General features: G+C 39.3%; 1 protein-coding gene across 1 annotated transcript; it reads left to right on the forward strand.

Annotated features, from left to right (window-relative positions):
* The first annotated feature begins 179 nt into the window (after positions 1 to 179).
* Positions 180 to 12,101, forward strand: scn4bb (sodium channel, voltage-gated, type IV, beta b). The gene is made up of 6 exons (XM_031752458.2): positions 180 to 498; positions 745 to 999; positions 6,042 to 6,205; positions 6,308 to 6,527; positions 8,930 to 9,059; positions 9,217 to 12,101. Exons 2-6 carry the CDS (start codon positions 915 to 917, stop codon positions 9,311 to 9,313), a joined length of 696 nt encoding a protein of 231 aa, XP_031608318.1. The 5' UTR covers positions 180 to 498; positions 745 to 914; the 3' UTR covers positions 9,314 to 12,101.
* The last annotated feature ends 2,869 nt before the right edge of the window (positions 12,102 to 14,970 follow it).

Below are 14,970 nucleotides of genomic sequence, written 5' to 3' on the forward strand. Positions count from 1 at the left end.
CCACGTCAACCTGCACTGCAGAACTTTTCTCTGAGCTTCATAAACACTGTCAAAAGTGCCTGGGTGTGCACACCAATGGGGGGGGGGGGAGTTGTCTGGGGCGTTGGAGGGGGGTGCAGAGGTGAGGTAAGAGAGAGGTGGCATGCAGCCAGCTGAGAGGACAGAGAAAAGTTGGGAGTTAGCCGGAGAGAGGAACAGGGAGATTTATCTTCACTGAGGCTGTGCTGAGGAGAGATAAGAGCCCCGGCGTTTTCCCTGGATGTCTGTCTCTCTGTACTATTTTTTTGCTTACCTCCCCCCTCTCTTATTTAATTGTCACTCTTCTTGGCTGGCACTGCAATGTGGCTGTCTCTGCAGTGAAAGTGCTGCCTGGCAGATTCTCCTTGAGTGAACCCTGGTTGTGCGCAGTGAGTGCTGCTCTGCCTCCGTCCTGTCCACACTGACTCAGCTGTGCATGCAGTTGGTCAGCCCCTGAGTGAGCACCAGCTGCAGGAGCAGGTAGGCAGTAGCAAAGTTAAACTGTGCTTACCATCAAGTCATGTTTCTTTTCACTCAGCATCCTTTATTTTTATTTGTTTTTTTCTAAAAAGGTTATTGTATGTGTAGGAGGCTTGCATTTTCTGTGCACTAATATAACTTTTTACTGTACTGCCTGTGTATTCATGGTGACAGATTTTAGTTAATTAACCTTTTTCCTTCCTTCTCCTCACCCTCCTCCTCCTCTGCCCACTGTCTAACCGACAGTCCCTTCTAAAGGAGTGCTACCCTGAAACAGCTGCAGGTGCAACACTTGGAGTACACGCATCCACAGAGCAGCTTCCTGATTTTTCCAGTGAACAGAGAGTATTCTCCTAGCTGTCGGGGCCAGCGTTGGATACTGCAGCATCATTTGTTTTGGAGCAGCTCTAGCGGCCATGGAGGTCCGGTGGATTGGGGTTGAACCCGTGAGGCTGGGCCCTCCACACACAACCTGTGGGCTGGTCTTCTCTTTGCTGCTTGGTAATGTCTGTCGTTCTTTTTATGTCATATGATGTGTGCAGTGTTAGAAAACTTCATCTTTTCCTCACATCAGTATTTATTCATGTGTTTAGGGAGAATAATGATGCTTTGGTATTTCTAAGTCTTACACTGACCTTCATCTCTGACCTATGCAGAGCACAACAATTTGTGCAAGAAATAAGAAACACTATGATTATATTTGTTTGGGTTTTTCTTGGTTTTTTTTGCATGATGTTGCATTTTACATATTGCTCTGAGCCAGATGGAGTGGAGGTAGGGCGGTAGGTGGAAGTCTTGTAAACTAACTAGTTTTGTTAAATTCATATGAGTCATAAAGTTTTGATGGCTTTTACAAGTAAGCACAAAGTAACAGTACAAGCCTGAGATTATTTATAACCAACAGATAGGTAATAATGTGGTTTGACACTTCAAATAATCAGTCAGAGCTGATACTTGATGCTGATACTTGTGCTTTGAAATACCAACATCCTTTCTAGAGTCATAACTTAATTTCTATTCATGCCTCTTTTGGGGCATCAGTGCAGCAAACACACATTAAACATTTAAAGCTCCCTTGTTTAAAACATCTTGTGTAGGAGAGGCTGTAAGGTTCCCTTATAGTCCCAGTCCATTTCAAGTCCTGTAAGCTGCATAAAAATGAATCTATTGCAATAAATATCCTGTGTTCCCCACTTTTAATACCAAATTCTTTTCTTTGCATTGTGTTACATTCACACACAGGAACAGATGAGTCACTGTCACTGTCTGGCCAGGTTTTTCATAAACAGATCAGCGATTTTTCACAGGTGTTCTTTTTTTTCTCTTTTACAATGTATAAGAAATGTTCAAGAAACACGTGCGGAAACTGCACAGTAGGCCAAATCTGCAGATGCAGGTGGCCAGCAGCGAGAAAGATGCTACGGCGGCTAGAACATAGCTCAGGACAGTGATTATATTATAAGAGTACAGAATGATATTTGCCTTATGTAATGCATTTATTGTATAATGCACTGTAAGGTGCTTTAGAAGATATGGCTAACAGCCTGAACAGAGAGAATAACAGTTTTATAGCCACATGTAGGATAAAGAGAGGCAGGTACTATGGAAAATAGATTTTATTTTATTTCTGAGTTATTATTATTATCTGAATTATGACTTAGACAAATCATCTTATGTCTTAAGCATAATGGCATTGATGGGCTTCATTTTTAGACAGTGTTTAGTCAGAACCTTTAAAAGGTAGATGTCATTTTCATGGATGGTATGCGTCTTTATTTTACCTTCAAATAATGATCTGTTCTTGTCCCCACATAGCCCTCACAGTAGTTGGTGGTTTTTTGCATATATCGGTTAATAAAAAAAGAAGAAGAAGAAGAAAATGTTGACATATGTGGGTTAGAAACTGGAACACCAGTGTGCTACTTTTATCTGAAACACCAAGACTCACAAAACAAGTTTTAATGAACAGTTAGAAAAAAGACACAAAGTACAGTAGTTGGATTTAGAAGAGAGCAGTAAATACCAGAAGGTTTTCAGTGTGTTAGTGACAAAACAGAAAGAAGATGTTTTTTTGTTTTCCTTGTGTGAGTAGCTTCAGTATCTACACTGATAGCAACAGTGTCCTTGTACTGGAAAATGTGTTAGTTAAGGACACACAGAGGGGCTAAAAGAATGAAAATAAAATCAAACAAATACTGTGAAAAAGCTCTAGTGATAAAAGAATAAAATAAAACATGCATGATACTGCAGAGTGATGGTGCTGCTCTCTCATTACTCCTTTTGTGGGCTCGCTGGCCTGCATAGGAGCAGCTGAGGAAAAGATTAGAAGGTGTGATTTTTTTTTGTCAGGGCAAGAGTGAGCTGAGAGTGAATCGATAGCATGCACACTTACAGTGCCCCTCCCCCGTCTTTCGCTGTGTCAGTGTGTGTTTCCTCTTCCTGCAAATGGTGCTTGTTAGATGTTGACCTTGAACATGTTATGCACACAGTGTCCACAAACCACAGGGCAGAATCACAGGAATGTTAGAAAGAGTGTAGAACATGTTACTACTCCCATGCAACTACTGATCATATAATAGGTCTGTGTTAGTGTTTCCCTGCATTAAATCTCCAACCTGCAAAGCCCACTGTCAGCATGTACTTTACCTCACATCCTTCACAGGTAGCAATAAGCAAAAGGCACATTAGTGGTGTAGGCCAGAGAGAGAGAGAGAGGAGAGCTTCTGTCTGTCCTCGACCTGCTGAAATCATATACTGTAGCCATCTGCTGTCTGTGACCTTCACACAAAAGCAAGTGCTAAGTTCAAAAGTGTTACAGTTGCAGTCTGAAGTTTACATACACTCATCACGGGCATGAAGGTTATGGTCATTTGAGGATTTTAATGATTTCTTCAAACTGTTCGTCTGTACATCTGTAATGACTTACAAAAAACAGGGATTGGGTGTTTTCTCCAATTCACACTGGGTCAGAAATATACATTTACTCACATAAAACATTCAGTAAGTGGGATTGAAAGTTCTACACTGTTTTTATTTGTTTGTTTGTTTGTTTGTTTGTTTGTTTGTTTTTTGACAAAGCAAAGGCTTATTAACTACTCATGGTCATGACTGACTGCAACTGGAACAATGGAAGGAGAATTGTAGATTTACACAAGTTGGGAAGGTCTCTTGTAGTTTTTTCAGATGTGTCACCACTTCGCTGACGTCTGTTAGAAGTCCCAAACTAGCACCCTCAGATAAGAGGAAATTGGTTAAGAGGTTCAGGAACCACAGAGGCTCAAACCTGCCATGAATGGAAAACTACTGGTACACCAGCATCACTTTCCACAGTGAAGTGGGTTTCCCATCATCTACTAAGCGGGCATCGACCAAGGAAGTAGATCGTGTGCCAAAATCAACACTTTACAGCTCAGCTGAAATTTGCAGCAGCCCACCCCTTTTTTTAAGGTCATTATAGATGTACGCTGTCATTTCACTCTGATAAAAGAACAGTTCAAAGAAATCATTAAAGGCCCCAAAATACGAGGACATGCATGTTCATGATGAGTGCATGTTAACTTTTGACTACAACTGTATACCTGATATAAAAATATATATCAGGTATACATAAATTGAACATAAATAGATAAAAATAATTGAATTGAAATAAGTAAAGTATAATCACAGCACACTCTGATGCTGATGGATGCTGATGGTCCTTGGTGTACAGTTACAGTTTTCACAGCAAAGTCACAGCAAGGACATTCTGGTGTTCTCTTACCAAGAGTTTGAATTGTTTAATGCTATTAATAGAAATAATATCTGTGGTGTTAAATATATTTTCATAAAATAAAAACTCAAGTGGTTGATAGGATAAATAATTTGTGATCCATGCCCATTACACGCAGTGCTAGTAAGCAGTGACTGTGTATATCTACTTAAAAATGGTACAAAATAATCTAAAAGGTGACTTTTCAATATTAATCATGTATCTCTTTTTACTGTACAAAAAAGTACACAGCACAACATGTCCATTCTCCTGTTCATGAACATAAAAGTTACTGACATTATAATAACATTGACAACTAGGATCAGAAATGAAAATGATGGGCTGACATTGTGGGAAATATCCCTTATTCACTTCCTTGTCTAAGTGCTACACTTATACCACATTTCTGATGAATATGAACTAAAATCCAACCATCAGTATTTCTAATGCTGATGAATTTCTATATTACGCAAAATCAAACAAAATCTCGGCTTTTTTACGCCTTCTGTTCTGTTCTCTGTCAAGATGATCCCACCCTGCTTCAGTAATGTTGAAGTGCAGTTCATGATTTATATATTGTTAAGCTGCATGTTTTTCTATTTATGTGTGCTTTTACTGTATCAGCAGTGTGTTTGGGATAATTGTTATTGTTTCAGATGGTATTGCGTGGATCAAAGTTAGACAGTGCTTTTCCATCAGTTTCGATAAGATCACCAACACCGCTGGCTAAAATGAAACCCCAAACCATCACAGAGCCTCCCAGCCAGGGGTGGAGATGGCAGAATATTCTCACTTCTCCATGCTGACAACCTCCATACATATTAACAATGATTTGATCCAAAAATTGTGATTCCTCACTCTATATGACTTGTTGATTTTCAGTCCTGTTCTTGTGTAATTTGCCATAGCTCAGCATTATATCCCTGTTTCCCATTAAGGATGGCTTCTTGACAGCCAGCCTTCCACTGAGACTGTTACTGATAAAACTTCTGTAAACAGTTGATTTTTTTTTCTCTGTTTCTTAAGGACATGACTTTCAGATACTATTCATCTGCTACACTTTGTTTTTAGACCTGCCACTTCGTCTTTTTTATGGACACACTCCACACCATGCTGAAACATGCCAGGTTTTTCCACTAATAGCTCTTTGGGAATCACCTGGTTGATGAAAAATACTATTTCATGTCTTTTAAACTGTGTTATCTTTAGCATTTTTTTAGAGATTCAACTAATCAAATTAGTTTTTGCTCTCAGCTGTGTGTAACAATGTGCCTAAAAATACAATTTATAATTGGTTCCTTTCTAAGTTTTCATGAATAGACACAACAATTGTTCATCCTTTTAGTTAGATATATATTTTATGCTTGAATAATTCAGAGGTCAGTGACAAACAAAAACCATTCCTATGAAAATGGTTAGGTACAATGACTGCACTAAAATTGAATAAAAAAGCAACCAAAGAAAACCTTTGACCTTCAGAAAGCCTGGACAAATATTGCTCAAGAGCATTTAAAAAATGACAAATAAAACAGACAACTTGAAACAAATATAAAGAAAGAGTTGTTTAAATGCTTTTTCCCTGCCTTGGTATCAACTAGTTGGTAGGTGTAGTTGTATATTTAACAAACAGATATGAAATTACTGCCGATCTTCTAATCTAACTCTCAGCAAGAAAGCAAATAACCAAGACAAAGAAAAATGATTACTCCAGCATACAGACCTCACACTATGGTACTGCACTGTAAGACTGGTGTATGTCCTATCTTCATGTTTTTTGCCATTCCCTACTTTTCAGGTGTGTGGTCTGCTCAGGCCCTTGAGATGTCTGTCGGGAAAATTCCCTTCCTTCAGGCAGTGAATGGGAGCACAGTTACTTTGCCGTGCACCTATGCCAGCTGTATTGGCATTGAAAATCTCTACTTCAACTGGCAGTTCAATGACAACGGCACCATGCAAAAGGTAAAAACCTTCCCCTTGATTCAAAGATTTCTGTTCGGGTTTTTCTAACTTGTGCAGTCGGCAGCAGTTTTGAGATGACTGATATCTTGCTGATCCCATCAGGTCTGCGAGTCAGTGATACCTTCAGAGGGGGTGGTGCCAGATGTGACTATATTCCGGGAGCGTGTGGAGTTTGTGGGGAAAAACCATCAAAATAACGTCTCCATCTTGTTGTTGAACATCACCTTTGAGGACGGGGGACAGTACACGTGTTTTGGACGCAATCCCAAAGAGCACCACAAGAACCATAGTGCCATCTTCAACCTCATAGTGGTTGACGAGTGTGAGTGGTCATGGTCTATGACATATGTCACAGTGCCATCTTATTTATTTTTCTTTCATTACAAAGTTAAATATATCCTGTTAGATTTTAAGGACATCATTGTTAAACTCTAAACCAGCTTTTTTCTGCCCCATTGAACCAGTCATTTGAATGCTCATGCAGTCACACTGATATACACCAATCAGTGCATAACATCAACGACCACTGACAAGTGAAGTGAACAACACTGATCATCTCTTTATCATGGCAATGGTTAGTGGGTGGGCTATATTAAAAAGCAAGTGAATAATTTGTTCTCAAAGTTTATGCGTTAGAAGCAGCAAAACTGAGAAAGCACAAGAATTTTAGCAAGTTTGACAAGGGCCCAAATCTAGTGGCTGATCTGGTGTGTCAGAGCATCTCCAAAATTGCATCTCTTGTGGGGAGTTTCTGGTCTACGGTGGTCAGTATCTATCAAAATTGGTCCAAGGAAGGAACAGTGGAAAGCCAGCGACTGGGTCATGGGCAGCCAAGGCTGGATTATGTGATCCAATCCAACGAATGAACTGCTGTAGCTCAAGTTGTAGAAAATGTTAACATTGGTTCTGGTAGAAAGGTGTCAGAATACACAGTGGATCCCAGTTTGTTTATATGGAGCTGCATAGCCACAGACCAACCAAAGCACCCATGCTGACCCTAGTACACCACCGAAAATGCCAGCAATGGACACATTAGCATCAGAACTAAACCATAGAGCAATGGAAGAAGGTGGCCTGGTATGATAAACCACATTTCCTTTAATATCACGTGTGCATCGCTAACCTGGGGAACGCCTGGCACCAGGATGCACTATGGGAGGAAGCCAATCCAGTGGAGGCACTGTGATGCTTTGTGCAATGTGATGCTTTGTGCAAACCTTGGGCCATGCCATCCATATGACCACCGACCTAAGCACTGTTGCCGACCATGTGCTCCCTTTGATGGAAGCGGTATTCCCTGTGGACTCTTTCAGTAGGATAATGCGTTGCAAAGCAAAAAAAAAAAAAAAAAAAAGGTTCAGGAGAGGTTTGAGGAGCACAGCAATGAATCTGAGGTGTTGACTTGACCTCAAATTCCCCTGATCTGAGTCCAGTTGAGCATGTGCTGGACAAACAAGTCAGATTCATGGAGACCCCAACTCACAACTTACAGGACTTCGAGAATCTGTTGCTAACATCTTGGTGTTAGATACTACTACTACTAGTAGTAATAATAATAATAATAATAATTATAATGATAATAACTTTATTTATAAAGCGCTTTCAAACAAAGTGCTGTACAGCTATTTGACTGTACTGTCAAATAGCTACAGTACGTTGTCACTCTATTGGAGTCCACGCTTCAAGGGGTCAGGACTGTTTTGGCAGCAAAAGGCAACTGACACAATGTTAGGCAGATAATGGTAATGTTATGGTTGATTGGTGTATAAGGCAGTCACAGAAACCGTGGTTTTCCAGATGCTCAACTGGACTGGTAAAAATAAGAGAGAACGTGCATGTGTCGAAGGCAAAATTACGGAGCCCCGCAAGGGACATGGGAAAAAAAAGACAATAAAGCTGAAATTTTGCGAGATCTCGCAAATGTTTTGGCCGCATTCTTCGGAGGCCGCCAGCTCGAAGCCGACCGGGAGGTAGAGGAACGATGTGCCGGGAGTGCGGTGTTCCCCCCGGCTGTAGTGGGCCTCGACCTCCCGTTAGCTTTGAGATGGTGGGTAACAGACGTCTCCGAAAACGTCGGAACACTTTTGCAAATATGTGATGTCATGATAAACCGAGCAGATATTAGACGTTTACACAGCTACATTCACGCCTCAAAATATCTTAAAAGTTTTTTTGTGACCCACAAAGAGTAATATTAAAACTAAACTTGTTGGAAATGAATTGGCTGGGCCGCGCTATGAATTCTGGGATAGGTTGGGTTACGAAGGATACACCGACTCGGCCTTCAAATGCGACCTGCGAAGCATGCAGTCTATTTTGCGAGATCCCGAGTTAGTTTTGCGAGATCTCGCAAAAGTTCATCTTAATTTTTCATGTCCCTTGCGGGCTCCGTACAAAATAAATCAGGTCGCACATAGAAGAAAAACATATATTTGTGCGGTTAAGAAAAAGAAATCTGGTGACATTTCAAGTATTTTTTAAATGTTTCATTTATTTTTTTATATATATATTTCAAATATTTTTAAATGTATGTAATTTCATATTTACCTTTCACAGCATTTTTTGTCATTCTAAGACTGATAAATTTAAACATGTAGAAGGAGCAAAGGTCACAAGATCAGCTAAAACAAGAGGTTACCCTGAGACAGACAACGCCTGAACAACATGTCATCATGTTTAGCTACCTTCATCAGTTTTTACCTGGTCATTTGCTAATGCCTGCAGTGAGGGAGGTGGACAACACGCTGACCATCATCATAGCTTCGGCTGTGGGTGGGGCCATCGCGCTGCTGATGGGCTTCATGCTGCTCAAGAACTTCACTCTCTTTGTTCTCACCAAACTCGAGGAGAAAAAGTAAGTTTTCTTATAAGCAACGATCTTTCACTAGATTACACAGTTGGTTCTTGGCATCAAGTTAGTTCAGCCAGTATACGTACATGCTGAGGATTTTCAGCTTTGAACTGTTGTGCGTCTACAGCTTTAACACTGTCTCTTTTACCTCCAACTGCAGTAAGGAGTGCCTTGTAACTTCATCAGGGATTGACAACACAGAAAATGGCCTCTCAGGATCCAAAGCTGATTCAAAACCAACACCAAAAAAGAAATGAGACAGTGCATGTAAAAACAAGTGTATATAAATATGACAGTGCTCATATTTATATACCTTCTCTGGATATTTGTATATGCTCATGTGTTTGCGCACATGCAAATTCATTATGTTCAAGTTAAAACCTTAACTCTGGTTGTGGCCTTCAGAGGGAAATTACACCAAATGTGTACAGAGAAGTAACTGTCCAGATGATGTACAACTAGATATTATTTAAAATGTGCACATCATTTTTGCATAACTGCATAATTTACATAAACAGTAGCAGATTAGAGATTAGATGAAACTTTAATAATCCCTCGGGTGGGTTCCTCCGGGAAATTCAGTTTCCAGTAGCACAGCACCGACAGAAGTTGCATGTTACAGAGCTGGAATACCAAATAAAGGGGAAACAACTAACACTTGACTTATTTAGGATATCCAGACAGTAACTGATCCTGATGAAATGTAACAAACAGGTAATGTATTGAGGCTTGGTGGAACACATCAGAAATCTCAAATGATCATTATCCCCATGTTGTCTTTCTGGGTGGGTCAATTCAGACGTCACTGCTCTGGCAACAGCAGTGAAGGTTTGAGCTTAAATGGACTCGACAACACGATGCAACATGATGAAAGAAGATACTTTACAAAAGACTATGTATTTCAGGAACTTGAAATGATTTTAAGTGATTAATTTCCTATTATTTTACAGGCCCTGTAAAAACAAGAAGTTTGAATAACTGCTTAAATGAATATTTGGCAATTCAATTCACAACTACAGTCTTCATCTGATACATTGTTACCAAGCTGTGAAAAAATTGTAATATATCTGTCGGCATAATTTTTTGTTGTTTTGTGTTTATACTTTGACCATTATATATTATTTTATATACACAATTGATACCAAATTTAAATGTTGCTATGTCTTTTACAGCAGTATAGCATATAGTCATGTGAAAAAGAAAGTATGCCCTCTTTCACTTCTATGTTTGCATATCAGGACATAATAACAACAACAACAACAAAACTAATAATACTAATAATAACAAATGTACTTAGTGTGTACACTAAGTACATGCTTCATTAGCTTGTACAATCATCTTTAACAGCAATAAATTGAAGAAGTCAGTGTTTCTCATATTGTTTTTAGAGGAATTCTTTAGTCCACTGAGATGTGCAGGCATTCAGGTACTGTATGTCTGCACACCTCTACACTCTAAAGTCCCACCTCAGCATTTTTGTTTCTTTTTCAGCCATTCTGTACTTTGCATTACCCAATTTAGACCGCTGCTTTAGCTGTCAGGCAAATGGCTTCACATTTAACATCAAATTGACTCTAGAATATGTTTGTAATAAGAGGAGTTTGTGGTTGACTCAATAACTGTGAGGTGTCCAGGTCCACCGCTACCGCCACGTTTTACAGTTGGTGTGAGGTGTTTTTTGCTGATGTGCTGTGTTTGTGTGGTATTGTGCATTATAGCCAAATGTCTCCACTTTGGCCTTGTTTGTCCAGAGGACATTGATCCAGGAGTTTAGTGGTTTGTCAGATGCTTTGTTCTTTTTAGAGGGAAGGGACTGACATGTTCAGCCTTTCAGTTTTTTAATTGTCGTGTCATTAACTTTAGCATTTACATGCTAACTGAGACTGAGAGTCAAAGATCTAGCTCTTGAATATTTTTCAGTTTCTCTGTGCACTGCATGGTCTGACCTTGGGGTGAATTTTCTGGCAACTGTCCTGAATGGTTTCCACATGAGAATGGGCTTACTCACAGTAAAGTTCAAATTGTTTGGAAATTATCTTATGACCCTTCCCAGCTTGATGGCCAGCAACAGATGTTTCTCTAAGATCATTACTAATGTCTTTCTTCTTTTGTGTTTTTGAGTTAACAAACACCTGAATGCTCCTAACTGCAATATTAATTCCTTAAGATCTACTTATTTTTTTCATCGCCTGAATTTACGTAATAAAATTCCTGTTAAGAACCAGATAGTTTGTTAACAAGTCATGTCATGGAAAACCTTAGAGCTGAAAGAGGGTGTACTTTCCTTTTTTGCATGACTGTACGTACTGTTGGCAAGTGCTTCCTGAAAGGATACTACTGGGTTCCTCTCTATAATATTTTAAGACTTACCTTATCATGTAAAGGCCCCTGAGATACCTGGAGCTATATAAATAAAACAGAAATGAACTAAACTGAATAAAGGGAAACCAAATGCATGCTCATTTTTTAACCACTCAGATAAAACCTTCAGTATATATATATTTTTTTTTAATGAAAAAACAACTGATGTGCACATTTTATGACATCGTAAAATGAGGATGTGATGTAATGTACACAAGCAATACTGTGTGGGTCCATTGCTGAAGCGATTATTAACTGCTACCACAACCAGAGTTGAAAAAAAAATATGTGACTGTTTTTCATCTGAAGTCAAAGAAACTTTCTTTGTTTAGGTGCTTGAAACAGGGAAAAAATGCAATATAATACAACTGGGCTGAACCGTCCTTTAACTAACACCAAATTCACTTACAACAGTAAATATATCTGTATAACTTTTTACACAACATTCAGATTGTCTGATTTATTCAAACAACCAACACAAAGACTGTATCGACAGAATGCGGCAGGATTCAGCCCAGTTCTTCATCCTCTTTGCTTGATATAAAACACAGGTGCCTGTTAGTGCTTCTATGCTTGTCTGTCACTTAGGACGACTACATGTTGTAAAGCAGTTTTTAAAAACTCAAAAGCAAAAAGTAACACAACAAGCTTCTTAAAATAAAGGATAGACAATCCCCTGAAACCCCCCCCCCTCCCCTCCTAGAAAAAGGACCCCCAAATGCTGCTTTTAAGACAAATAACCAATGCATTTAAGCATGTGCAATATGGGCAAAGCCTTTAAAAGATGTTCCTTTGGAAATACATGTTCTGCTATACCAACACCGGTAGTATCAGCTCTGAGTTAGCTGTAAATCCCATTTTGTACCACGCTAACTTCATTGTGCTAACAGTGTCTGAGGTTAAGCACTACATATTCCCTCTGCTTAGTATGCGCCTGTTGAAATGGCTTTTCTAAGCACTGATAAACAATCATTTAGTTAGCGGTTTACTCTTTGCAATAAATAATTCTTACCCAGCGCACTGCTGAGAGAAAAACTGACTGGGTATCCATGCACGTGCACTCAGTAAACCACCCATAATAATGTGGGAATATGATTGGTTGATCTGGATCTCGCAGGTTGAGTAGAGGGGCTGTATGGCAGGGATAATCAGTTCAAGCAGGAAATAAATGATGCTCACTGACTGTGCCAGACAGGTAAAGGGTGACCAGATCCCAACAAACTAAATGAGGGACAAGCACGGTGTTTGTGTGGCACAAACTGTGACATGTTAACAATGCTGGGAGGCATTCAAATATTTAAATCCAACTTTCCAACTCTCTTAGTCAGTAAATGCGAGAAAAATAAAAGGAAGCTGAAGTTTGGGGCTAAAAATGCAATGCAGTACTATTTAAAGTGGGACATCTGTTCACCTGAGACAGGGATGAACCAGGAGAAGAATTAATCAGCACCAGACCCAATGAAATAGTAATATAATATTTCCGGAGAGTGGTGTATATCTGTATCTGCCATCACCGTGGCGCTCCACATTTATAGGTAATCTTAGATGAATCTATTCTCAATCCTAAATAACGTGACGGTTTGAAGGCTTTCTGAAAATCACCCTTATGTCAATAATTATGTGCCTCTGGTCTTTTAACAATGGCTCAAAGCAATATAGCTATTACAATGCTATTCTAAAGATATAGATGTATATTTTTGTGTATGTATTATCCATATGAGTGTAGGTTTTCCATTGTTCAGCTAAGTTAGATGAGACAAAAACCAAACAGCACACAGGCGTAGATGGTTAAAGGCTGTTGGTGAACACTGATGATGATGGTGTTTTGATGGCAATCGATGGCAACAGATGAGTGTTACAGAAAAAAATATCCTTATTTGCTTGTCCTCCTGTGAGTAAAATGAGAAAATCGGTATCACTCTTTCACAAAGCTACTACCACCAAATCAGTTAGCTGAACTTAGGCTGGCTTTTTCCAAATGTGACAGTTTATTAGCACCTCAAAAGCTTTATCAATTCTGATGAACACATGTGAGTGTTTGTATCAAAGCACTCATCTAACTCTCAGCAAGAGAACAAGCAAACCGATTTCTCTTTCTCAATACCTTTGAAAAACATATTGTAGGTAAGCAAAGCGCTGGAAGTATTATGTGCAATAGTAATTTAATGTTCCAACTATGGTAAATTATTGTTTAGATTTCAAGAGAAAATCCACCTTAGAGTCAGATCTTACCTCCTAGGCTGTTGTTGTGACTTTGGAAACACGAAGGCAAAGTTGCACAAGCTCGTAAGTTAAAAAATATTTAATCGCAATAAATATATTTAATTGTAAAAGGGTGGATTTTCTCTGAGTGTAAAAGATCCACTTCTGTCAGGTGTTGTTGGTTTTAAGGTTGTTGTTTATTTCTTTTTTTTATTGTTTTATTATTGTGTCAATGATTTAATTAACTGAGGAAAATAAGCTTTAAGTGGATGTGCCCAAACAAGCTTTGGGTGAATGTATGCGACTCTATGCAAATCACAACAGAACTGAATGTGAATTTGTTGTACTGTACCTTGGCTTAACTGTGACAGCTCTGTATGCAATACAATAGCAGGGGATGTCGTGGATCAGGGAGTTTTAATGGTGGCGCTCATATGGATAAGAAGCAGAAAGCTATACAATCCAATGGCACACGTTGTTGCTCTACATGTAAGTCGTATTAGACTTAGAGCTTATTTTGAAAGAAGTGCATGTTATGTTATATGACAAAAGCCCAAAGAGTACACTTTCACAAATATGAGACATACAAGTCTTATAAGACATGTAATGCATCTTTTTTAAAATTGCGTTTTTCTATTTCTTTTCCTTATGAGGATGTAGGGTGAATGGGGAACATCCAAAGGGGAGCATGGAGCTGACTGGAGCCCCTGTACTCGATTGGACCTCAGAAAGCCTAAAGACTCAGAAAGTCATACTCAACCGCTGCTCTCAGTAGAAAAATACAGCTGTAATGCTCTTGCTCGCCCTCAAATGATGTCCCCATTTTCAACCTCTAATTCATGCATACCAACTCTTGATCTCTTTACTATAGAAAAATAAAGTTTTGGATAAAAATCTGTCTCATGCTGTTGGAAGTGGTGCATCACTAAAGTAGATCTTTGACCTCACTGCCTCCTATTGGGCAGAGGGAAGAAGAACAATGAAAACTCACCATTTCTTACCCTAAAAAAAAATCAAAGATTTGAAGATGCAGCAGTGGTGTATAAACACATGAACGGGGATGTGGATAAGAAATTCTCAGTGCATTGTGGGAAGTCGGCCAACAGCCCAAACCTATAGCAGCATGACTGAGGGATGGTCCGGGATCATCTGATGAAGCAGTAACTATACGTTTCATCAAAGAGGACAGCTTTAAACCTAATCTTAAAGGAGGGCGAGTCTGCCTGTTTCACAGGAGGGCTCTGCCTCTCATTCTACTATTAGGAACCACAGGTAAGCCAGCAGCCTGAGACCAATGGGATAATAGGACAGCAAAAGACATGATGGGGCCTGATTATTCAAGATTTTGTAT

Source organism: Oreochromis aureus, linkage group 10 (assembly GCF_013358895.1).
Source record: "Oreochromis aureus strain Israel breed Guangdong linkage group 10, ZZ_aureus, whole genome shotgun sequence".
Taxonomy (NCBI): Eukaryota; Metazoa; Chordata; class Actinopteri; order Cichliformes; family Cichlidae; genus Oreochromis; species Oreochromis aureus.

What these genes read in the sequence shown, in the direction of transcription:
- scn4bb (XM_031752458.2), top strand. Translation starts at nt 915, where the DNA reads ATGGAGGTCCGGTGGATTGGGGTTGAACCCGTGAGGCTGGGCCCTCCA. An exon ending in GGTCTTCTCTTTGCTGCTTG is followed by an intron (nt 1,000 to 6,041) that starts GTAATGTCTGTC and finishes CCTACTTTTCAG; the next exon opens with GTGTGTGGTCTGCTCAGGCC. An exon ending in ACCAAACTCGAGGAGAAAAA is followed by an intron (nt 9,060 to 9,216) that starts GTAAGTTTTCTT and finishes CTCCAACTGCAG; the next exon opens with TAAGGAGTGCCTTGTAACTT.